This window comes from Squalius cephalus (genome assembly GCF_949319135.1).
Source record: "Squalius cephalus genome assembly, chromosome: 2".
In the NCBI taxonomy this organism is placed as follows: domain Eukaryota; kingdom Metazoa; phylum Chordata; class Actinopteri; order Cypriniformes; family Leuciscidae; genus Squalius; species Squalius cephalus.
Window position 1 is genome coordinate 52,621,283 of NC_137123.1, and position 27,440 is coordinate 52,648,722.

The following is a 27,440-nucleotide window of genomic DNA, read 5'->3' on the forward strand; positions in this document are numbered from 1 at the left end:
CTGTGAGCCACCACAATGCTTTAAAGAATATTAAGATATTTAAGAAACCTGAAACAAATCTCTTTCTTTTCTTTCTCACTAGATGACTCAGGAGCAGTACATCTTGGCATCTCAGCCAAACCCTCTCCAAAGGCCGGGATGTGCTACTGTGTACCCTGTGGGGATTTATGGCTGGCGAAAGCGCTGTCTCTATTTCTTCATCCTCCTCCTCCTCGTCACCATGATCGTCAACCTAGCCTTGACCATCTGGATCTTAAAAGTTATGAACTTCACCGTGGTGAGCACTTCTCTGTCTTTTATTGTGATCCTCTTTCTCATTATGTTTTTTTTCTTTTAACACTGATGCAAGCAACACTATTACTATTGCTTTTAATATGAACAACCCCTACAGTAAGTATTAAACATTGGTGCATAACTCATCCTGCGTTACAGAAATTAATTATACCACAAATTGGGCTGCTTGCTATTAGTCCCATAGTCCTGCATTGAAGGGAGGATGTAAGCCTTATCTATGGACCTGAATATCATTGAGACTTTGGGGTGGGCTGTTTTGACAATTTTATACCTAACACCCTATAGCAACCGCATATACAGTAGGTGCTGTAGAAAGTTTTTTTTTTTTGTGGTTCATAGGGTAACATCTAAATGAACTGGTTGTATGAACGTTAGTTAATGAACGTTAGAGAATGCATTGACTAACAAGGAGCAATTTTTTACAGTCTTCTAATTTTATTCTTGAGAAAATGTAAAAATCAAGTTGTCTCTGATTCTCAGCAACTTGTACATTTGTGACCCATGCAGGCAAAATGAGTCACAATGAGCACATTTTCAAAAATGAGTTATTGTTATTTTTATATTTATAATACATATATATATATATTCACATTCTATATTACCTTCAAAATGATGTATGATTTGTTGGATTCAGACAAAAAATGACTGGGCTACACCTGTTTGAAGTCGATAGAGTCAGCCAAGTAAATTTTGAGATAAATGGAGTTAAAGTCTTCTGAAGGTTCCAAAACAAAATTACCTAGCACATCAAATTTGGCACACACAAAGTCAAAATGCATACAGAAAAACTTTTTTCCAATGATAACATAATTGTTCGATTGACATTAATGAGACAGACAGCCTTGATTAAGACCTACTGTAATGTACGGATCTAATATAATGTTACACATCAGTTTTTCCCTAACAGTTAGCCAAAGGTTAATTTAAGACATAACTGATCATTTTTTGTGTGAATACTCGCTAATAAAGATATTTTTAAATACTGTAATTCGGTATATGCGTATATGTATATCGGGATTGCGCGCTGTCTGATTGGCGCACGCTTCGGACGTGTCAGTTAGCGCTAGTAAGATCGTTTTGTTAACATCAACATCAGTTCGAAATTCATTGGTTTAGACTCATGCCATCAAGAATTCATGATAAATATTCACAAATGTTGAATGCTGGGCTTTACAATGATACCAAACTTGTGCTGAGGGACCACTCGTCAAGAAGCAAACAGAGAAAAACGGCACTTTTTCATGGATTATTAAAAACAAAGGAAAGATTTGGTACACCTCTCAGAAAATGTACAAATAAAGATCATTTTAGATGTTAAATTACTATTTGGAGCATTGATTTTAGATGTTTAATTACTATTTGGAGCACTGGGATCGCTAGATGAGGGCTTGATGGACTAATCTTTGTGAAAACCTCAAATTTATCTCGACCAAATTGACATTTTTCACTTGTTTTGCCTGTTGCTCGAGCGCATTCCGACTCATTTTGCCAGCACTGGTCACATTTGTTGTATTCACTCATTGGCTCAAATTCTCTTCTTTCTATTTGTGTGAATGGCCTTACTCAGATGGTCAGGTGTACTAGCTAGCAAGCATGAGGTCACAGCACTTTATTTACCCAGCTGATTTGTCCTTGTTTAACAGCATCTGCCACACATGCTGTCTATACAGAATTACAAACCATGGCTGCCTGGATCAGCGGAGTTGTGAACCTACTCAAAAATGAACACTCTGTGGTTTGTCTGCCGAGACAGCAAGAAGAATGAGAGGATTTTGTGGGCTTGTACGAGTGTGTGTGTGTGAGAGAGAGATTTAGGGAGTGACTGTGTAAGAACTGGGAAGTACAATACAACTAAAATACCTCTTTGTAGAGTTAGTATGTGTTCGAGTCGCTGCTATTATAACATATCTCTCTTTTTAGTGCATGTACTCATGTGTGGTCGCAGGTCCTGTTGTGTAGTAGTGTTGGGTGATATGCTCCTTAGTCATAGTCTTAGCAATAGTTTACTTAATTGATACTTAAGTTATTTAATTACTTGTTTATTTACTCATTTATTGAATTATTTTCTTAGTTTTAATATCGTGGGAAATTAAAATCGTTTTCTATCATTTTACGAGCAAAGATGGAGTTGGTGATAAAGAAAGATGTCACGTCGCATAGGAATATTTCACCCAGAAGGTAAGCTTGTGTCGATATCACACAGGAAATTTGCAAACTTTACATGAGAGTTATGCCGATGAAGGAGTCTCGAATCACAGTCCATTATTCACTTCAGAAAATGGAAGCAAAAACTGACCGTGCTTTTGGAATCTATTACCGAATTAACGGCACATCCCAGAGGAAAGATTTATTGCTCAGTTGCTTTTACAGAGTTTTGGATGTTTCTCCTAAAATTCCTTAGGAGAAATAAGAGTAGACATAAATGAGACATGAGAAATATCTGAGTTAAACCTGAGAATGTGGCGGGAATAACATATATTTATTGTCTGGCTGCAATCTCATTCAAAGGTTGCTCTTTTTAAGTTTAAGAGACTTAGTTGTGATTCTCATTTATCAAAATCAAAATGTAGATGAACAAACAATGCTTTTTTTGTTCTTTTGGCTCAAACAACAGCTTCATAAGAATGACACGTCTCTTTTATATCAAGTACTCAATTGTGACTAGATCGCCTTGCAATTAAATTTTGATGTAGGTTTGTAGCATGTTTTAAAAACATTTTCATTTAGGAGTCCTCAATCCTCATACGCTCGTGTCTGTGCCACAATGCGGTGATGTCACTATGAAATTACAGAAGGGCAAATTAATTGTATAATGATACTAATTATAATAATTATCATCACCATCATCATCTTCATATTGTCAAAGGCATCAGCCATCAGTTATATCTCTGACTATTGTTGATACACAATCGGCACAACCCTACTGTGCAGCTGATATCTTTGCCGTGTGACTGCCAAAGGGACAGACTTATAACTTTGGACTTTATCTTGGCAAACATCGAGTTGTTTGACCTGTAAAGTGCCTCTCAGGTGGGCCTTTCCCCAACTACAATGGCAGATAGCACTACATGAGCCACCAGAGTTGGACCGAATGACCAAATATAGGCATTTATTCACATATACACATATATTCTTCCATTAATCCTTGTTATCATGACTACATTAGACCTCTAGAAATGCAAAGCTGGCTCAGTGACATACAGTATAGGAGTGTCCATAATAATAATAATAAATCTAGTTTAAAATCTAGTTTATAACCCATTTTCCAAGTTCTTGGAAATGCACTCGTTTTATTCATATTAGTTTCATTATATGAAGAACATTTAGACATTTGTTTTTAAGGAAGGTTTATATTTAGTGATTCTTAAATAAAAGGTAACACCTTGAGTACATTATTAAAAAAGGTAAGTAAAGTAAAAAAAACAAAAAAAGTATCATGAATTATAATTAAATTGAATACTTAAAATGATGTGTGTGTGTGCGTGTGCGTGCGCATGTGCATGTGTGTGTGTGAAATGTCACTACAGGAATTTTCACAAACTTTTGGAAAGAGATGGAAGAGGTCAAATTATAATATTTTAAAATAATTTTTGACCTTTCCATACAGTAATACGAATCTGCAGGGGTCCCACAACATAATTTCCTGTTTTATGTATTTATATTATTTTATATTGGTCAAACTTCAGGAATTTGATATTCAAATATTAATCCCACTAAATCATGGGGTCATAGGGAGAATTGAGAGAATTCACTGTGGGCCGGTACCACATCAGCATAAGGGCAGTTTCAAGATAAAGTTCCCTTGGCCTTTGGAATTAAAATAGCCCCACATCATCACATAGCCTTCACCATACCTAGAGATTGGCATGGTTTTATTTCAGTTAGCCTAATAGCTAGTTTGATTTGCATTGAGAGATGATCTTATGGAAAGTACTCCATGCCAATCTCTAGGTATGGTGAAGGCTATGTGATGATGTGGGGCTATTTTAATTCCAGAGGCCAAGGGAACTTTATCAGGATGCATAGTATCCTGGATCCATGAAGTAACTGGCCTTTAAAAATAAAAATCTGCCTGCCTCTATGGGAATTTAACATAGGGGTGTCCAAACTTATGCACCCTGTATTTTAAGGAAGAACATTTATTTATTTACGATACATTATTCATTCACAAAGAAAATTGGTGTCCTTAAAGGTTGGATTTTTCCTAATTTTTTAAATTAAGGCATTAAGTTCAATTTCCAAAAGATGATTTTTTATTCCTCTTTTTAGTCAACTTTAGCATGGGTGTCTAAACTTATGCATAGCACTGTATAGAGAGAAATTACAAAAGACAATGCCAAACTAGTCAGTTTTTTTATCATTCATTCCATCCATTCATCCATTTATCCATCCACCCACAGAAATTAATTTTAATTCTGAAATTAAAAACATGCTCATCACAACAATATGACAAGACAAAATGAGTATCATGTTATTGACCCAACTATAGAAAAGGGACACGGTTCCAATGTACTGTATACTCCTCGAAAATCTTCAAAACAATCATTTCAAAAACAAAACTCTGAAATTATGTGACAAACTCACTGTGTGGCAAAGTTGCAAGTAAAAATAACTTTTTGTAACCATAACAACATTTTTTTCTGGCTTCTCTGGATGGTTTAGCTCAGTGGTTAAACATCAGGGATGGTAAGAAAAATGTTGCAAGTTCATCCTTCGCAAGGAATGATCCATCACTGTGGCATCTTTCAACAAGGCACTTAGACATCAACTTTCCTGGGGGAATGTTATTTTAATGGGTGTACTGGATGTCGCTTTGGTTTTTCTCAAGTTAGTTCTTATTAACATTTAATGTCTTGGTGGTTTCCTGAAACTAGAGTCTTCCATACAGAACAAGAGGCATACCATTTAAATTTGTAATCTCTTAACAGAGATGTGGCCTATTATACACATTAAAAACATGCTCATGTGGGAGATACAGGTTTGCATCTGACCCGTCTTGTGTTCCCATTCCATTACCTTTCACTATCCTCGTTTTCCTGCCATGTATTCACTGTTTTAATACAACAATAATAAAAAATAAAAATAAACATCTTCATTCCACATTATTTAAACATGAGAACTTGTTAAAGAACTCACAAGGGCTTTTAAGTGTACACTATCTTACACTACAACTGTCAGATAGATATCTTTATAGTGTCATCAGAGTCCTTGCATAATGTATTTTGCAGTACAGTGACAGTTTTATTAGATGTAGCAAACTGTACAGTACGTTCCCTCCTGTGATTACTAACTTACCCTGTGCAAATCTCCAGCTATACCAAAACCACCAATACCAAAAATCATATGGAATGACCGCATATGAGGGGTGAACACTTAGACATAATAACTCACTATTCGTTGCTCCAGAAACGAGAGCTTGATAAACCAATCATACGTTACATTTCTATCCATTTTCACCAATTTCTGCAAAATGTGTATTTTCCAACTCAATTTACCTGCCTGGTCACCAGCTATTCCAGCTGTAATATCCCACAATACCCTGAAGGGCCACTGCTTGGACTGGATATATATGTATGCAAATCAGCTTGGTCAAGTCAAGTCAATCCACCCCTACTGTTTTCATAAATGGCCCCCAACAATCAAATCTCCACTAAGTTGGCCCAAAACAGCAAGGGGGGAGACGGAGGCGGAGAAGGAGAGAGAGTGAGTGAGTGAGTGAGTGAGTGAACATCAGGCTTGGGGGAAGGGAAAAAGGCAGATGGGTAATTTCACAGGAGCCGTTAGCAAGTCTCTAGGGTTGGCGGATTCTGCTGTTACTAAATCCAATTGTGCAGATGAATTTCCTTCCCGTTAACCCATGAAGCTGAATATTCCACTGATATTAGTCAAATCCCTCACAGTGATAAATGTCACACAAGTCATAATTCTGTCTGTGTGTGTGGGTATCTGTTGTGAACAAAGGAAATAGGCACACACATTATGTTATTTTTTTTTCTTTTCTTTGTTTGGACAGTTTAAACTGTTCTTCAAAATATATTTTAAATTGTACAGAAGAAGAAAAAAATGTCATAGAGGTTTGGAAGGACAGAGAACTGACCCCTTTAAATTGCAGTCAAACTACTCTTAAAAACAGTTAGCTGCAGGGTTAAGGGTTAGCTGCACTTTTTCACTCACCGGCCAGTTTGGCCATTCAGAACTTCTATAGACAAAAGAAAAAAAGAAATTAACCAGATTAACTACATCACAGCTTATATATGTGTATATATATATATATTATAACATTTGGATTTCATACATTCATTTCTTATTCAAACAAAATCATGTCATCTAGCCATCGCCTCCCTTCCTTCCATCCTCATCCTTTTCACCAAAAATGTGTTTTAGTTGGACAGATCAAAACAGTACAAAGAACATCAAAAAAATGTAGGATGCAAATGCCGTTATTTTTTTTGCATGTTCAAGTAAGCCAGATATGCGCATATTATGTGCAATGCGCACTATTTATATCATAATGACTCATGAGTTGAGTATTTGCGGATAGCAGATTTGGCTTACATGAACTTCCCAAGCAAAGTGAGTAAACATAATAAGTAACCCGCCAGATTTGCTAGTGATTTGACAGCGTTACCCGCCACAGTTGATTTTTACCTGCATTTGGTGGGTTGGTGGGTGTTAATTTTAAACCCTGGCTGCTACACTAAAAGTGACAAATAAACATTTATTAGGGTTTGAAGGTATTTTCAGAGGAAAGTTATTTTTGAACCGATGATTCTATTTCATTATGTAATCAGAGCTGTATTTATCTTGCACAAAAAAAAAAAAAAAAACATTTTCTAAATTAGAGACCCTTAATTTAACATAATTTATAGAACCTGCCAAAACATAATTTTAAATAACTTGAAAACATAGTGATGAAAATCAGTATTTAACTAAATATGTAGCTTAGAAAAGATGCAGTGACTGAAAAGTGGATTACATATTTAGTAAATGAATTATTTATTTGATCAGAGAATCATTTATTTATATAAACCAAGCAAACAAACTTATTCACTTATGTAAACAGCTACTTGTTGGGAAAGAAAAATCATCATGAGTCTAGTCCTCATTGGAGCTCATTCTAAACGGCCCACTTATATAGGAATACGACCGCCTGATTAACAGACAGTGTGATCAACCACAGTTTGTTTTATTTATTTTGCTTTGTTTTGTTTTGTTTTGCCATTTAGGGGGCCGGGTCAAGGGTATAGAATTTAGTCGCGACGCTAGGGATATGTCCCTATACCAATAACCAGCGACAACTGAATTGTCCCTACCAATAATTTTGATTTAACAATTAAAATATATTGATATATAACTACTGTTGTTGTAATTTGGCTGCACCTGAAATGAAGTAGTTACAACCTTGAACCTTGAACCAATACATACGCTGGTAAACTGCACTTTTTTCAAGGCTGTACATTGTGGCTGCCGTCACATCCTCATGCACATTGGTGGCGGTTGAGGAGACCCCTGTTTTGTGAGTTTGGTCTTTGAGGTAAGCGACAAGAGAGTTTGTGTAGAGTGAAAGAGAAAGAAAGTAGGCAAAAGAACTTTACATCTTTGAACTTTGAGTGAAGCCAAGTAATGTATTTGCCCTCTTTCAGAGGAAGTGCACAAAGGTTTTCTCACAGCACTCTCTCTCTCTCTCTTTGTTTCTCTCCATCATTCTTTCCTTATTCTGTTTATCTTTTTGGAATGCATCTGATCTCTCGCTCTGTGTGTATGAGGTTGAAAGGCTGTTTTGAAAGTTGGTGCATCATAAGCAGATAGAAGGGAATTCACTGATCTTCTTTCTGCATCAAACTGTGTGTGTTGAATGTGTGCTTGAGCATAAAAGGCTGGGACATCGTGTCTCATAGCTTGTTTACTCATCAATTTTCTTCAGGCATTACAATGTCCCAAACAATGCCATTCTGGCACCCCTAACATTCGAAACATTTTTCATTAATGCAACAATATGCATTACAACAAATCATGACTGATGAATAAACAAAGAATACTGACAATCTTTTGACAAGAAACTGAATAGCTTACCCTGTAAAAATCAACGTTTGCTTGATTTTGACACTTAAAAATATATATATATTTATATTTAACCGAAATAAGCAAAATGGTGCTCTTTGAATAATAATAATAATGATAATAATAATAATAATTTCCCCTAAGGATGACGGGTGACAATTATTTTAACACTTTAATTAAAAATAATGTTGACTTTAGCGCAACAAAAAGCTTTAAGGGTTAGTTCACCCACAAATGTCAATTATTTAATCATGTACTCTCCCTCATGACATTCCAAACCCGTAAGACTTTGGTTAGACTTTGAAAAAAATTGTTAATGAAATCTAAGAGATTCCTGTCCCTCCATTGAAAGTCCAGGTAAACAAAACTTAAAAGATCCAAAATGTTTATAAAATTTTAGCATATTAATGACCTTCTTAGATCTTTTAAGTTTTGGTTACCTGGACTTTTAATGGAGGGTCAGAAACCTCTCTGGTTTTCTTTAAAGGGGTGGTTGAATATTATTTCACTTTTCTAACTTTAGTTAGTGTGTAATGTTGCTGTTTGAGCATAAACAACATCTGCAGTTACAACGATCAAAGTTCAAAGCAAAGGGAGATATTTTCTTTTAAAGGGGTGGTATAATGCTCTTTTCACAAGATGTAAAATAAGTCTCTGATGTCCCAGAGAGTATGTGAATGTGAATGCTGTGTATGTGAAGTTTTAGCTCAAAATACCCCACAGATATTTTTATATAGCATGTTAAAATTGTCACTTTTTAAGGGTGAGCAAAAATGCACCGTTTTTGTGTCTGTCCCTTTAAATGCAAATGAGCTGCTGCTTCCAGCACAGGGGGCGGAACTACAACAGCTTGTGTCCTGAAAATTTCTAAAATCTTTTTGTTAATGTTTTAAATTTATGTAGCTGATGTGGATAACTATCTTCTAATCACTGATTAGCATATTCTGTCATGATAATCTATAAATCGTGTTCCCGGGGGCGGGGTTTATGTAAGCGTATTTATGTTGATGTATTATGTTGATGAAGATAACTACACATAAGCTACATACATTCACCAACTAACCATTCAGAAATGTGGTCTACATGTTGTCACTTCTTCCTCAGAATTATTATTTTTTTTTTTACTATGTATCACTGTGTTGTGTTCAAACATTTTAATCTAAAGAAATCTCAAAGAAAATTAAATAATATAAAATATAACATCCCTGTTCAACTCATCTAAACATCAATAAAAACATTGATACAAATCAGTAGAGTAATCTGTAAATTGGTTCCTCAATCTAAATTGTACACACAACATAAAACATAAAAAGATGTTTCTTTATTGCAGCCAAATATCAGTGACTTGCAAATGCTAGACTGCTAATTTGAACAATTCAACAATTTCAATAACATCACATCCAATTTCACCATGTAACACTAAGTTATTTAATCTGATTGCTACACGATCGATTAATGTATATTAGGCAATTCAGGAATAAAAAAAAAAACTGACAAACAAGCGCCAACTCACCTTTTCATGTGCTTCTCTCCTCAGAATCCATTGTGAATTGACTCCACCTACATGTAGAACTGCACATGACCATTTGAAAATTTCACAATACTCATTATTTTAAGTAGAGGATAATTGAATCTATTAAGTTGAATAACTTTCCGTGCTAAAAAGTTGTCGTTACTTAAACTCAGTAAGGTCAACAAACTTATTCAAAATAAGTTATAATCACTACATTTTATTAGTAAGATCATCAATTACATTTTACAGTAGCTTGAAATGAGTTTCGATCAGTAACTGAGAAGATCCATCCGAGCATATCTTTTGTTCATAGCAGTTTTCCCTCATTATTTCTAAATGGAATATTACGGAGCAAGCTGGTTTTGATATAAAGGGCAAGGCAATCATTTATGCATGCTTCCTGTTTGGTCTGCTTATTAGAGATTTGATGAATAAGGTTCCACATTTGAATGATTGCTTCCTGATTGTTTATTAAGTTTCAATGTCATGGGTCACAGCAGTAAAAGGACAGAGTTAGCAGTGTGCCAGTGTGTGCATGCACACTCATTTTTCTTCTTTTTTGTTTAAATGAAACGAAAGCCGTTACTGTGAAAATTATTATTATCTTAAGTGTCTTGTTCTTTTTGTTTTGTTTTTTTACACATGAGCTGTTCAGTACAATAGAAGTGGAAAAGCTTTCGATTTCAAAAACCACAAAGCCCCAGGCAGAAAAAAAAGAGAGAAAGAGAGATTTATAATAAAAGAAAGAGATAAGCAATGAGATGAACAATGAGAAGGGTTCTGAGTTCAAATGCACAGTTGCTGCTAGTTATGTATTCATCAAATAGAAGTATTAATATGAAGGCTTTTGTTTGCATCCTGGAGAAATGCGGACTATAGGGTGCTGTTGTGTGGTGGTTAAGCCTCAGGACTGGCAACTGAAAGACTGTTAGTTTGAACCCCATTAGGTTTGACCCATTTTATTGCCATAATGAGACATTTCTGAGAGATTGGTGATATCAACCAACGCATGTTTTTTTTTTTTCAGAGGTATAGTAAGCTATTAGTTACTCTACCATTCAAATTGTTGATAACACCGTATTTTGATGGTCCCTTTTGAACATTCTGTTGACTAAGTAAGTTTGCAACTACATGTCAACTAACTCTCATTAGAGTATTAGTAGACTGTCTGCTTAATATCTGCTAACACTTTATTGTGATGCTCCTCCAACATACATTCAACTTTGCAACTACATGTCAACTTATTATAACCCAAACCCTAACAGTTTACTAATACTCTACTAACACTGTAATGAGAGTGAGCAGACATGTAGGTGCAACTTTACTTACAGTCAACAGAATGTGTTAAAGGGACCATCAAAATAAAGTGAACCCGAAAACAATATTTTTTTTGTTAAATACACACTGATGTCTATGGAAACAGCAATAACAATCCTTTAAATTAAAATTTGAAGACGGGTGTTAATATCAGATACACATTGTATAGGTAACAATGAAGTTTACTCTATTCGTCTCCCAGTCCACTGGCCACTTACTTTTATGCATTTTGGGTGAAACTGATTAATTTTTATTGATGTAAATCTGACAGGTCCGATTCTCTAAAAGCGATACATCTGTGGCTGTGGTGTGTCACGTGACAACCATGATGCAACACCATGGAAATAATGAGGTGATAAATTCTAAAATAATGGTCACCTTAAAAAGTCATGCTGGGGGCTCAAATAGAATAAAGAATATAGAATATAGCTAAAAGAAAACCTCCAACAAACCTCACCTGAAGGCATATGTTGAATATATGTATTTATTTATTTATTTATTAATTACAGTACTGTCATGAATATGCATTCATTTTCATATATGATGTCACATGAACAACAAGTTACTAAATAGACCAATTAAACCTCATGAGCCTAAATACTGTACATCACAGTAACTGTTCATTTCTAACAGGACACAACTGAAAAATGCCTCGCGGCCTGGAGGGAAAGTCAATTGTAAACTCGGTAACAGCTCTGAATGATTCAGTGGCTGAGTGAGTCTGAGTCAAACTGCTAATTCAGAACGGCTTTTGAGATCCGTACCCCCGCCCTCTCCCTCTCTCCTTTGGAATAGTGCACAGATGAACAGTGCAGAATAAGACCAGAATGTGTATTAAGAAAATAAATGGGGTCAATTATGATTAGAATTTGTTGAATTTAAAACCATGTTGCTCCAGGGGAATTGTCGCTATAATAGCTTGAAAGTTGCAGAAACAAATTCACACGATTCTGGTTGGTTATACAACACTGTTATGAAACTGTACATTTGTAATTATGCAAATGCAAAATCACCATATTTAAAAGCTGATTGTGTGAAAATGGACTTGGATGGGGAACGTTTAGAGTGGTTCATCCAGCATGAACCACTCGTTTGTGTGTGCTTTCTTATCACTAGTTGCTGATAGATTAAACTTCCTCCAGACGTCGGCGTCGTGTTTGTTTCCTGGCCAGTGGTGGTGACAGTATGTTGATTCAGACGTGAGGTATGACAAAACCCGGGACAGATGCTGAGACAATATGGCTCTCATTATCACTGATCTGTCACAGCGAGACATGCTCTTTGTATAAATAATTGTGTGTGCGTGCTTTGTGCATCTAATGTTGCCTTCCCAGTTTAGTCCAATATTTCTGACACGTATGGCGCAGATCCACTTGAATGCTGTATTTGAGTGTGTGTGTTGGCGAAGAAAGATGGATGGAGTGAGAAAACGAAAGACTGCTGACTGCACTGATTCGTATCTGTAGTGAGAAGAGGTCTGGAGAGTGGGAGATATTCAGAGCAGGGTGTTGTTTTGCTGCCTCTTTTGACAGCTAATCCACTAAAAAGTGAATAATGGCAGGCCTAGCTGTTTCAGTATTGTTTTAAGAAACACCAATCAGCACTTTTAGTGGAGGCACACCTGAATTCTTACCTCACTCTTGCAGTATATCACCTACCCATCAGGCTTAATGCTCCCCGAAGAGTTCAGAGGGTCAGCAGAAGGCTTGTGTATGCGTGCTGCTTTAAAAAATGGTTGAGTGAATTGAAAGACAGTCATAGGTTTAGTATATGCGCTGACTTCTTTGTCAAACTTTTTAGTTTGTGTTTTTAAAGGGGACATTTCTTGGCTTGTTTGAAACATAGTTTGATGTACTGTGTTGTAGGAGTCGCTAGAACACTTACTGTATGCTGATGCCTTCACTTGCTTGTCGGAAAACCCTGCTTTCACTTCTGAAGTTCTGAAATTACATACGTCATGCTCAAGAATTGTTCTGTATACCGCAGTATACACTACTGTTCAAAGGTTAATGGGGAAGATACGTTTTTTTTTTTATATTTTTGAAAGAGAGTCTCTTATGCTAACTAAGGCTGAATTTATTATACGGTAAAAATAGTAATATTGTGAAATATTATTACAATTTAAAGTAACTGTTTTCTATTTTAATGCATTTTAAAGTGTAATTTATAAGTGATCCTTCAGAAATCATTCCTCAAGCAACATTTCTTATTATTATCACATTTAATAATAAGGATATTTTTGTAGAAAAGGTGAAACACTTGTTTCCTGTATTCTTTGGTAAATATACATTTTTTTGTAACAATATAAGTCTTTACTGTCATTTTTGCTTTACTTTCTGCTAAAAGTGTGGATGTGTGTCATAAATTGTATTCAATTAAAAGTCAAAGTATCTAACACAAATCACTTCAATAAAAGTAAAAAAGTGTCCATGGTTAATTGCACATACCTGTACGTATTTTTAAAGTACAAGTAAACTTATTTTTTCTTACCTTTTGAAAGATTGAAATAACTGATGTACAGCAGGCGGTTTAATCTGATTTGTCCCAATGCCTTGATTGTATAAGGCTTTAGAACACATCAGATGAAACTAAAATTTGTTGAAATGACTAAATTGAATGCTGTGTGGGTCTTTCTGGCTCAGTCATCTGCTGGCTAAAGTCCTATTTAGAGTACAGGAGTTTTTATGTGTCCATTGGTCATCATGCTTCAGCTCCTATGTCCCTAACATGTGGTGTCCCTCAGGGTTCAATCCTTGGCCCTCTTTTGTTTAATTTGTACATGCTTATACCTATCCTTGTCTCCCAATGAGTTTGCTCCCCTTGAATCCCTTTATCATTGCCTTAATCAAGTTCATGACTGGATGGCTAAAAATCTTCTTAAATTAAACACAGACAAAACTGAAGTAATTATCTTTGGGAAAAAGGATCAGAGACTAAAGACTGCCACACTATTGGGAATGAAAGGTTTTGAGGTAGCAGAAACCGTGAAGAACCTCGGGGTCATTATTGACAGCGACCTAAGCTTTTAATAGCCATATGAAGGCAGTCACAAAATCGGCTTTTTATCACTTAAAAAACATTGCGAAGGTTAAAAACTTCATATTACCGGTAGACTTAGAAAAGCTTATTCATGCTTTTATCACCAGTAGGGTGGACTATTGTAATGGTCTTTTCACTGGTCTCCCTAAAAAAACAATAAAACCTCTTCAAATGATTCAAAATGCAGCAGCAAGGCTATTGACCAGAACCAAAAGAAAAGATCATATCACACCAATTTTAAAATCTCTACACTGGTTACCAGTGATTTATAGAACTGATTTTAAAGTCCTTTTTCTTGTTTTTAAATCACTAAATGGCCAAGGACCTCTCTATATAGCAGAGATGTTTGAAACATATATCCCCTCAAGATCACTTAGATCAGCAGGAAAATTCCAACTGGTACAACCCAGCGCCCGTACCAAGCAGGGAGAGGCAGCCTTTAGCTGCTATGCGGTCCGTCTTTGGAACCGTCTTCCTATAGACATTAAGACCTCTCCCACCATCTCCATTTTTAAATCCAGACTAAAAACAAAACTTTTCTATGATGCCTTCCACTAACCCTCCTTTGTACCTGTGGTCTGTAAGCTCTTATGTTTTTATTTGTGCTGGGTTTTTTTCCCTGTTTTCTAATTATTTATTTTGCTTTTCTGTGTATTATTTCCCTGTGAAGTAATTGTTATTTACTTGTTATTTAGTTGTTATGATTATGTAAAGCACATTGGGCTACCGTTCTGTGTATGAAATGGGCTATATCAATAAACCTGAACCTGAACCTGAACCTAAATGTTAAATTTAAATTTTATATATATTTTTTAATCATTTAAATGTAGTTGTTTATAGACTGTTCGCCGGCCATGTCCACACTTGAATAAAGTCTCTCCATCATATGTAATCAAAATATGTTGCTTATAATAAAAACAAGCATAGAATAAAGCCCTTTTATTCCAGAATTTGTCTGATTGTGAGATTGAAGATGTGTGGGATGCTGAGTGGTCAGTTCTTTTAATTCAAGTGTGTGGTTTTGTCAAAAGAGATGCACAAAAGGAACACATTCATTCATCAGACTGTTTTCCTAGCATTCCCATTTGCGTGCAGGACTGTGAGCGAGTTGAACAGTACAGTACGAACAGCTCGGCATAAAAAAAAAGCCCTTGGTGTTCTCTCTTTACCTGCCTCTCACCTCTTAGCAACCCACTTCAGAATCACACAGGCCCTTCTCAATAGCCTCAAACAGCTCAGCATTAAACTCATATCAACTCCATTCAGTCCCTTTTCACTCTGCCGGTGACCAATCTAACCCAGCGTGAACCCAGCACACTTATTTCGTATTTACCTTGTGTCTTAATGTCAAGAGTGTTTTTGAATGTTTAGTATTTATTCAGCTGGTCTGAAGGATATTCTTCAGACTTATGGTGGGAGTGTGGGAAGAGAACCATTAGTGTATGTGTGTTGGTATGCTTTCATGTTTGAGGAACAAAATCTAGCCATGCTTTTAACTTAAATTTTTTTTTTTTAAGCTTTGTGACATTTTGATGTGTGAATTTCGCCTTTCCAATTACAAGCAGTTTTTTTCCCCAACAAACTGCAACATAGTTTAGCTTATCCAGACTTTTGACTGCCGAAAAGGTCACAGTTAGAGTTGTTTAAGTTAGAATTAGAGTTGTTAGAGTTGTAGTAAGTTGTTAAAAATATGTACTTCTTTTAGAGCAATAACTGATTGATTTATTTTTATTAGGGGTTCAAGCATGTAGCGCTGAAACCCTATTATAATTGTTGGAATTTCCAAGGATCAGCTCTCTTCCCTAAAAGTGATTGGGCAGACCAAAGCGTAAGTCGTAGAGACTTAAAGTTTTTGAGGGATGATAGTACCCATAACGTCTACAATGTCACCAAAGCTCACACAAATCGGCCTGATGTTGGCGCTACAGAGCTCAAAAGTATGTAATGGCCTTTAGCTCCTAAACCATTGCAGGCTCAGTAGTCTTATACTGTTTGCTCAAAACTAACAAAACGCACATATTGGATTTGATCGTCACCCTGGCGAAATTTTTCGAAAAACCTACTTTACGAACTAGTCGTAGGTTTTTCACCCGATCGGAACCAAACCAGTGCAGAAAGATTCTCTGGAGTCTGATAATTAGCAATAATTAGCAAAAAATATTGAAATTTCGATTTGCATCCGCAACGGGATGCCAAAACGTTCAAAGTGGGCGTGGACACGGAATGAGATAATGTCACCAAATTCGGTACACCTCGCGTATCTCAGAAAACATGGCCGCTGTAGGCCAGTTAAGTTCGATTGGCTGTCAGACAAGGTTAACGGCCGATTGGAACTGAACTCGCTGGGCCTGTCGCACTGGGGAAAAGGCACATTTTATTTTATATTCCTCTAAACCGCTAGATGGTACAAAAATATGCCGCAGCACTTTCCAAAGCGTATGCATTTCAAGATAAAACATTTTTGCGGGAGCGATTGGGGGTTAGGTAACTTGCTCAAGTGCACCTCAGTTGTGGGTAATGAGAGTGGAAGAGAGCACTGTTCATTCACTCCCCCCACCTACATTTTCCTTCCCGTACTGAAACCCTTGACCTTCGGGTCACAGGTCTGACTCTCTAACCATTAGGCCACAACTGCGCTAAAATTATTGTCTATATTTTGAGACAAAGGTCTTGTTAATTGTTTTAAGTTTTGTTCAAGGTAAATAAAGCAACAGTTTTTCAATAATAGAAGATTATGTAAAAGTATGGTATTTGGGGTTAAAGGCGCCCCTGCTGTTGGGGCTAAAGGCACACTAATTGACATGATAATAAATAGCTGTCTGACTTTTCCATTTGTTGACATGACGTGGTAAGATGCAGATGATAATTATCACCAAATATGATGTTAATAATTTCATATTATCAAATATAATTTATTGTTACTTCTGTAAATCTATATTAAATTATTATGGCATCTCCTTCAATGCTTTCAGAATCTTTACTTATTACTTATAATTTACTTATAATTGTGAATCTGTATTTTTTTTAAATATATATATTTTTTATATTAACATACTTTAATGACAGTATATTTATTGAACAAAAATTAATTATTGTATTTATCAAAATAAACAGAAAAAGGTACACACTTTGCTGAATTGATTGTTTTGAACAAGTAAACATCTTAATTTAGCTTAAGTATTTGTATCAATATCTTGTGCCTTTGCCCCATGCTTTTTCCCACCATGCCACCTCATACATTTATAAGGTTTTTTAAACAAAATGATCCACTTTTATTTTCATACAAAATCTGTTGTTTCATCAATTTTCAATACAAACATTGTTTTGTTTTTTTCCTGCAATAATACACTATGGGAGTAGTGAAAAGCAAATGTTTCCTATAGTGTGCCGGCAAACTGCAGTTTCAAAACAGTTTCCCCTACACTGGCACCCTTGAAGTCAGGTTGATGTTACCAGGCATGATGTCAGATGCATCAAAAAATGATGGGCCGTGCCCGTGCGTCATCCCTGCTGGGTTTCTGGAGTGTTCTTGTGCTGATAATGTTCATAGCTTCTGAATCCAACCGTAGTTGGACTCTTTTATCAGATTAGAACATGGATTCACCAGTTCCTCCCACACTCTCTGTCTCTGTGATTGTGTGGAGACGTTCAGGCAAACGAAATCATACACGCACGCACAGTTGGAGGGGCTATGATATGTTTGTCCAATTAGCTTGGCAACAAAGGATCATTACCTTGACACAGCAGTGTATTAGAAGCTGATTAAAAGATGATGTCAGTTCCTATGCTTAGCGTAATGTGTGGGACCGATACAGATCTTGCTCTCTCAGCAGGCTTGTCCTTTCTTACCCACGCTGCCCGTTATTATCACCCTTTCATGTTTGTTTTGTTCTTTCTCTCTTTGTCTTTTGCTCTTTTTATTCCCTTTGTTACCTTCTGCTGGAGATGTGTTTATAATAATGCAGTCATCTTTGTGTTGAAACTCTTGCTGTGTGGCACTCACAGTCTCTGTGGGTAAAGGCTTTGACAATCGCTTAAGCCAAAAGACCACTGAGCCCTTATAGCAATGATATATCAATCAGGCCTCCACAATATACTCAGTTTTTTACTAACTAACTAACTAAAACTCAAAAATCAACCCACTTATCCATCCATCCATCCATCCATAACATGCATCTATCCATTAATCTGTCAATTATTCACCCACCAGTTCATCCATCTGTCCATCCATCCATCCATCCATCCATCCATTCATCCTTAACATCCATCCATCATTCACCCACCAGTTCATTCATTACATGCAGCCATCCTTCCTTAACATGCGTCCATCCGTTCGTTCATCCATCCATCCATCCATTATTCACTCACCATTTCATCTGTGCATCATCCACCCATCCATCCATCTGTCCTTAACATGCATCCATCCATCCGTCCGTCACGTTCTTCCTTCCATCTGTCAATTGCATCCATCCATCCATTACATGATTCATCTTCAGCATCCATCCATCCATCCATCACATGCATTTGTCACACGCATCCATCACATGATGCATCCATCACATGCATTCATCACATGCATCCATAGCATGACATTTATCTCTTTTAGCATTGTTATGAAATGTTATTTCAAATATGAGTCATAATTTAGTGGCCAAGGTCAACAAAATAAGCTTGACCACTAAAACGAAGGTTGCATTTGTATCCCTGGTTGAAAACCCAGGATTTGGATTTGAGAAAGATCCTTAAACTGAGTGTTCTGAGAGGGTTGTCCTTGCAATTGGTGAACTTTAAGTGGCTTTTTAAATCTGGTCAAATAGTGTATAAACTACCCTAATTTAGAAGTCTGACTGTGGCTCTGCTGAAGCTCCGCCTCACAGGGGTCTTTAGCTAATCATGGACCAATCAGTGTTATTATTTAGTCATTTGTGCAAGGCTACCACATCGATCCATTCACAACGAGGACTTACATTATAGCACCTCCCAATAGGGTGATGAGGAGGTGACTGTGTGTGTGTATGTGGGGGGGACACAACTGCTGGTTTGCATTATTTTCTGCTGTTCTGCAACATTAATTTTTAAAAGCAGCATCCAGCGAAGGTTGTTTAAATCGAATAATACATTGATCCAGAGTACACCCGTTCCTGGCAAGGCATAGTTAAATCTACAGAGTGAAAATAAATAAAGTCTTGACCTTGTAATAGGTTATTATTATTGAAATTCCAAAAGTCAACTCAACGTTAAATTAAAATTTAATAAAGACCTTTATTAGTATTTCAAAGCAACGTTTGTAACCCCCAGGCGTTATTTATATTTTGTGTTTGTTTTTTTTTTGCTCATGTTGGCAGACATTCAATTTGCAGCTGCATTTTTCTTCTACTAGCAATGAACAGCGCTGTGAGCTGTGGTATTTGTCAGCAGAGACTGAACTATAGTAACTTTGCTCAATAACACCAATTAATATTTTTATAGTTTTATATGATATATTATAGTATAAAATATAATTATATACAGTATGTATATTATGAGAGCATAGTATGCCATACCTGAAACCTAATCTGCTCAAGTGTTATCAATGCTGGCTCCGTTATATGGTATCAGCTAATCGAATCCCCACTAAAGGTTTAAATGTAACTGTATTGCCATGAATCAGCCGGCTGACAGCATACTGAAGTGATGATTGTATGTCTGTTTACATGATGTTGATTGCTCACACAGAAATGGTTGATTCACACTTGTGCTGTATTTAAAAATTACTCTGGATGAGTATGCATTTATGTCTGCAAAGCTGATGAAGAGGTTGATGAATGATCTATTGGGGATGTAGTTTGTTTCATGAATGGGAATGCAGGCACCTGCATGTGACAGGAGAAATAATGAACACAAATACCACGTTAGCTTCTTATTAAACACGTTTGATATTATAGGAGATTCCACTTTCCCTTTTTGCCCTTATTTCACAGAGATGTTTGGTCTTAACAAGATCAGTCCAGCATGATCAGTAGAAGCCGCTCAGTTGATCGTGACAGGGAGAAGTGCTGAAATTGAAAATGTTATTGAGAGAGCAGCAACTCAGATGGCCATTGCTGTCGAGGAAGTTGATGGTAACAAACCACTGTCATGCCAGTTGAAGCAGAAATGCAAGCTGTAATGGTACTAAAAAAGGATCAAGTTATAGGCCCTAAGGCCTCACTGACACTGTTGTCACTCCTTGAATCTCCTAAAGTGGTCACTGATTGAAAGAATGTCTAGTTATTGAGCTGGCCCAGACTGTCACCAAGAAAACCCCTTTTTCACTGTGATGATGTCAGTGCTCGGTACAGTGCTGGATCTGCATGCTTTTTAAAGTAACTTAAAAACAAGCTATTTCAAAAATAAATCAACAGCACTATGTAAATAACATGATATTTGTGAATAAAATCATTGTATTTCAGACAGACTGAGAAACTAGCTGGGTGTATCTCTCAGCTGAAGGTGCATTGAAACATGCATTGGCCACTTATTGTAGAACGGTTTATAATAATAGAGTGCTGCAGGGATGACGTCAAAACCCGGAAGACTAATTCGCTAGTGATTCACTCGAGATTTTTCAATTTGTGAGTAAAATATGATCTGTGGCAAACATAACTTGGACGTTTTGTACACTGTAAACTGCACATACTCACACCCTAAACGTTCAGCTTTAAAATTCATGTTTTAATATGGGTGTGTGTAATTTACGTTGTAGATCAAAACGTGCCGCCAAAAAGTATTGTCAACTTATATACCTTATTTTACTAATAAATGTAAAACCCCCCTTGTAAAAAAAAACATTGGAAAATATTGAGGGAACCACTGGCGAATCATTTTTCCAGGTTTTGGCGTTATCCCTACAACACACCATGGAGCTGTTTAGTTTTTATACTTCATTGGAGAGCTGTTTTGAGGACATTATCACTGATGTTATTGGTTCCTGGTTTGAGGTCAGCAGGTTTAGTGGATCATTTTGCTAAGAACCGACTTGTCTTTGGTGGAAATTGTGTACCATTTCAGATGTCGTGCAAGATCCAATCCCACCACAGAATCCTGTTAACCTTGAAAAAAAAATGAAGTGTGTTATTATGATATCTTATTCTAATGAATCAATAGGTATTTTTGTTTTAAACAAAGCAAACTGAAAACAAGAGAAAAAGGAACATATTTAATCTGTACATACTTACATTGAGTAATCTAATGTATAATGCACGGGTTTTCAAAGTCAAAGACAGTGGGCTTCCCTTTTGACACAACATACACAATGGCGCCTCCGCACCCCCCAATATTTACACATTTTTAAAAGCGATCAGTGAGCCGAGAGCATCAATAATAACGGACTCTTTTCTCGTGTGACTAATGTACGATTCCGGTGTTTTACTGTAAACGTCTTTACCTTGAGTACAGTCATCATCCGTCAAAACTTTACTAGCAAGACACTGGTTTGTGTATCAAATGCTTATGCAGCGGTTGAGTGATTTGAGCCACCGTTTAATCTGTATTTCACAGCACGATGAGAAATGGCTTGAGCTGCTCCGAAATAATCATAGAATAGGAGAGAGCTTGTGCTTTGATGAATACCATCTTTGAAGAAATCGTCTGGGTTTTCTCTGCATCAGGGCTGTTTTGGACCGACTGTTTGAATGCATTTGCTTACCGGAATGTTGTAAAATAGTATTACGATTTAAATTAGTACAAGTAGGAATGTACATACTGTCACTGTCTTGGATTCTTATTTTGATGTTCTGTTGTGTTTCCCTTAGTTCCTGTTTCCCTGCTCTGTTTAGTTTTTGTTTCCTTGGTTTCTGATTATGTCCCTGTTGGTTTCTATGGTTAATTCTTATCATGTGTTTCTTATTTAGTTCATGGCTATCCCCTGTATACATACTTCCTGTTCAGTTTAGTCATTTGTCGTTTATTGTCAATTTGTAATGTGTTATGTATGTGTTGTTTTAACAATACTGTGCTTATAATAAAATACTGTAGTATTTCTCGTTCATACGTTTGCCTACTACACCAAACCCGTGACACATACAAGACATTTCTTGTGGTTTCTAATCAGGCACTGAACAGAAAACCAGTTTTGCAAACCAAATGTTTTTTTTAATTGTGAATTTATTTTTTTATTTTATTTTTTTTCTTTGAAAATGGAATATCTGGTAAAAAAAAATACCCACTCATTGGCTGCAGGTGTTCATTGTTCTCTTTTTTTTAAAACTCTTGTTTGACAGCAGTGCCATGGTCTACTTTACCAAAGAATAACAGGTTAACAGAGTCCACCTTTTCAGCTTTTAGTTAACCTGAAATTGTGCCGGAACGGGACTTGAAGTTCCCTGTCTTCTGGCAGTGCTTTCAAATTCAGTAATTATAGTGTTCTATGTGATAATTGTGACAATGCTTTTAGAGCCAACCATGAAATCAACTTCTCTAGTAATTGACTAATTAACGTTGTCCAAGAACACTCTTGAGAGATAAAAAGAACAGGTTAAAAGCAGGGAGGTCAAAAAATATAAAAAGGTAGAATCATTTGAAAAATGTAGCCAATATTTTTTTATATATATTTTTTATATGTTGAATCTTAAAAAAACAACAACATAGTTCTCTATCAACAATGTCCAGTCTTTTTAAAGATATGAAAAATGTGGACTGGTGTCTGACGTCATTATTGTAGTTATGGCATTTGGGAAGGAGATAATGAGATAGGGGTAAAGGAAGCTGGAAAACTGCCGTGGGGCTCCTTTTTGTGCAACCCAAATTGAATAGAGAAACCAGCCTTTGAGAGATGTTAAAATCCACATGCTGCCACATCTGAGCATTTACAATCATTTATTAATGCAGAGACGGGGGAGCAAAATGGTACATTTTTTGTACATTCTGACATCCATATTCTTGCATTCTCTACAAGACAGAAAAGCTTTCATTCAGAAAAACATGAGCATGCAAATGTAACTATCAATTCATGCTTCATTCATGTGAAACTCAGTTAATTTGATTATCAATGCTGAACCTGCTAAAGACTGACTGTGTTTCTGTAACTGTGGGCACACCAGGGGCATCTAAATGTAATGTCAAGTCCGACACGAAGACTATGAGTGGCAAAGTGGATCAATTTATCAACAGTTAATTTAATTTTCAATATACAAAACAAAAGTGGATACTCTACAATGGGAAAATAAGCACAACAGTGTGCTAGAGCACAGTCAAAACCAGACAATGAGCAAACTGAAATGAGGACAGTATATACAGAGTGAAATTAATGAACAAAACAAGGATCAGGTGTGTGAAATCAATGAAACGATGAGTAAGCATGACGACAAATGAAAAACGATGTGGTTACCATGACAACCAATGAAACAGAAAGTAAATACAAGAAACATTTAAAAATAAACTTAGGGTACATTTACATGACAACGATGAGCAAAAGACGGGAAAGTTTATCCTTTTACGTTTTCCGTGTACAGGCGACAACGTTGTCAAAACGATCACCGTTCACTCTGATCCGTGAAAAAGACTAAAAGTGCTGTATAATGCTGGCAAATAGTTAGTCAGGCAAACAGTTGCCGATGTCACTGAAGAAGACTTAACAAGTAATACACATGCACATGATGTCACCGTTTTCACAAATTCATATTTTTGTTGTTTACGTGGGGACAACCACTGGCGTTGGGGACAACCAAAATGGCGTTGTCATCTACATGAATGGCCAAAACACATAAAAAGTTTTCCTTTTTTATTTGAAAATGGTGTGTTGTGTAAACGGCCCCTAAAAGTCCATGAAAATGAAACTAGTGACACCAGCGGTGCACAGGGAGACAGCATGTCTCTTAGCTTGTGTTATCATTCAGATGCTGATGTTTTGCCTTGAACTCAGGATATTTACAGGTGAAAAATACTTGATTCAGAAAACAATCCATGAAACGTAAATATGTTCAAATATATTTGCATGCATATCACAAACTCTTTCTCTCTCTTTTTGTCTGTCCCTCAGGATGGCATGGGAAATCTTCGCGTAACCAAAGAGGGCATCAGATTAGAGGGAGTGTCGGAGTTCCTTCTTCCACTTTATGTGAAAGAGATCAAATCCAGACAGGTAAGAACTTCGTTTTCTATACCTGTGCAATAGGCAAACCATGGTGTAAACTTTTTTTTTTTTTTTTTTAGTGGCACTTCATTATATATACGGGTAATGGCTGATTAAAATATTCTGATGGTACTTCAAATGATTTTCACTACCATGGTACCATGTCACAGTAATACCATAGTACATTTTTTTAGTTGGTGTCAGCAAACTAAGTGATTAGGGTAGTGGGTTTGGGCTTTGGACGAGGATTTTGCTCCTGTTCTCTTCACAGGTGCAGTAGGTCACATTGAAAGAGCTGGTGCTGAATCCACGTTAAGCAGCTCAAACAACCTGCTGAACTTTGCCTGCTAAATCCCTCGGTGAAGCTATTTCACTCGGTGCTGCCATTTAGCGAGTGAATTTACTGGTTGACGTCTTTTCAGCCTGCACAGGTTCAGCTCATTCATTCAGCTTTATGTTACACTTGATGCGACAAGGGCTATTATTTTATGATTAAATTGATGATTTAAATCCTTCAAAAAATGTTGTTCCTTTAAAATGTTTTATTTTTATTTTATCTGACTTATCACTTCTTGTATATATATATATATATATATATATATATATATATATATATATATATATATATATATATCCCGTTTTATATACTCGTGTGTGTGTGTGTGCGTGTGTGTGTGTTTGCATGTATGTATGCATAGGATTAAATGTATGTACATAAAGCATTGGATAACACAAAATGATATTTTTTGAAGACTCTTCATGCAACAGTTTATACATACAATGAGTATCTAACCTGCATTGTATATAATATAATTTTTTGTATCATGTTTAGGGCACAGGTTAAATGTCATTAATGGACATTTGAAAACTCTTGTTTGGCTAAATGTAGTCAAGTTATTTGCGGCATGCTAGATTTTGCATTTTTGCTTCCCATTTGCAGTTTGTCAAGGTATAAGTTATAAAAGTTAAGGACATTAATACAACATCTCCACTCTTCATCAAATGCCGACACACCCACCGTGCTGACAGGGCATGTAAATTGGGAGGGTTTCAGACATCACTGGTCTGTCATACCAAGCACCAGCTGTGATGCTGGAGTGAGCGTGGTGGGGATTCTAGCTTGAACTCTTGATATATGTGAAAGGACAAAGTGTAGATCACTAAGATGAATAGGCCAAGCACACCAGCACACATTCTTTGTCAAGCACACATAAGTACACAGGGTCGGGTGCTTCCCCAAACTCCTGCTGTACGCATGCATCATGTTCTGGTTCATTTGTATTAGGCCTCTGTTGACCTTTAGCACCCAATTGTAAACACAGCGTTGTTGATCTATTTCTCTCCATCTCATTCCCTCTCTTTCTCATTGTGTCTTACTCTTAAACTCACTGTGGCTGTTGTCACTGCGGCATTCATAATATGCAGTATCTATCTATCTATCTATCTATCTATCTATCTATCTATCTATCTATCTATCTATCTATCTATCTATCTATCTATCTATCTATCTATCTATCTATCTATCTATCTATCTATCTATCTATCTATCTATCTATCTTTATTTTAAAGAAAATATATTTTGTCAATATTTTGTCAACAAATATTAAAGCATGAATTTTCTCTAATTACTATAAACTATTAAATTATTAACTTAACATATTTCATTTTACTCTGACTACAATTGTATCGTTTTCCATATTTACTTATCCTATATTTATTTATACAGTGTTGTTATAGTTGTTATTCACGTCATGTTGAGCAGAGGAAAATTGTGATATTACTTTTATGTTGTGCATATACGTGATTACATATTTATAGGATGCGTTCAGGTGAGTTGATTAACCCGCTTGCTGCGTTTCAGTTTACTGACGTTCATTCACTGTTTCCAGAGCCGATCCTGACCTCCCTGGGGCCCTAAGCAAAATTCTGTTTAGGGGGCCTCATACCTGACACATGAGCCATGTAAACCATTTGCCATTGCCACACAGTCACACCTCCCACTACAATCCTCCCTCCTTTAACTAGTACTAATGAAAATGTAATTCCTGATATCAGAAATAGACATTGTTACTAGAAAAAGTACATTCTTAATATCAAGAATTCAACAATTTAATATCAACAGTTTAATTATTGATATAAAAAATGCACCCTGTGAATGAATAAAAGCTAAAATGGCTTGCCATAGCATGTCAATGTGTTTTAAATGATAAAAGCAATACTTGATGGTTATTATGTACTGAGGGATGTGCATCCTTATTGACCAGTATGTCAAGCCAATCAACATTTTAAATGCAATATAGCCTATAAATCAATAGTCAATATCAATACATTGCTTTCCATCTTGCTTTATTGCAGAGTTGTAACTAAACTGACTTGGAGACTAGATAAGCATTGTCTTGTTTTAAAAGTATGTGCGCCTATAATGAGGAATGCCATCACGCCCATATTGTACTGGTCCCCACAGATGTTTTGCTGGAAAGGGCGCATTTCATTTCGTGCACGCGCATATGAACGCATGTTAACTTACGTAGTGTAGGGCTGATCGGCTCTGACTGTTTCGCTTCAGCTCGTGCAGCTCAAGCAGGTCAATCCCCGTCACACTGAATTAAATGATCTGAAACAAGCATAATCTCTCCCAAAAAGTGCATTATTAATATTCTGTGCTGTTATGTTTAATATCCTTGAATTTAGGGTGCACATTTTCCATCTCATCTTCGTAACAAAATGACAAAATCAAGAAGTCATTTTTCGACCACAATCTTAGCCAAGTTCTTTATTTTATTTTTTTAGCAGTCCAGCTGCTTTAGCTTTTTAGCCTAGGCTATCACATGTTAAGGAACATTATACAAAACATGGGTTAACATACAGTATATGCTAGTCCTTTCAACAGATGTGGTAATTGGCACACTAGTGAAACTGAAATTAATAGAGGCATAGCAGTCTCTGATAGTTTAGTCTATACCGATACACTGTGCAGAAATAATGGCCGCTGAGCCTGTTTGGAGTGCACATTCATTAATAATGATAAACCCCGTTACCACTGCTCAGATAAACTTATAAAGAAGCATTGTCCCTGAGCCAATAAATCAAAGTGCCTAATGTGTTAGCCGCAGTGATTAGCATTAA

The 27,440-nt window shown here is 36.3% G+C and overlaps 1 protein-coding gene across 1 annotated transcript in view; it reads left to right on the forward strand.

The window, feature by feature from the left end:
- sgcz (sarcoglycan zeta) overlaps positions 1 to 27,440 on the forward strand; it is a 279,764-nt gene that overhangs the window by 169,206 nt on the left and 83,118 nt on the right. The window contains exons 2-3 of the mRNA XM_079898802.1: positions 83 to 277; positions 24,222 to 24,323. Coding sequence (XP_079754928.1) covers positions 83 to 277; positions 24,222 to 24,323 — 297 coding nt within the window. The remainder of the gene's footprint in view (positions 1 to 82; positions 278 to 24,221; positions 24,324 to 27,440) is intronic.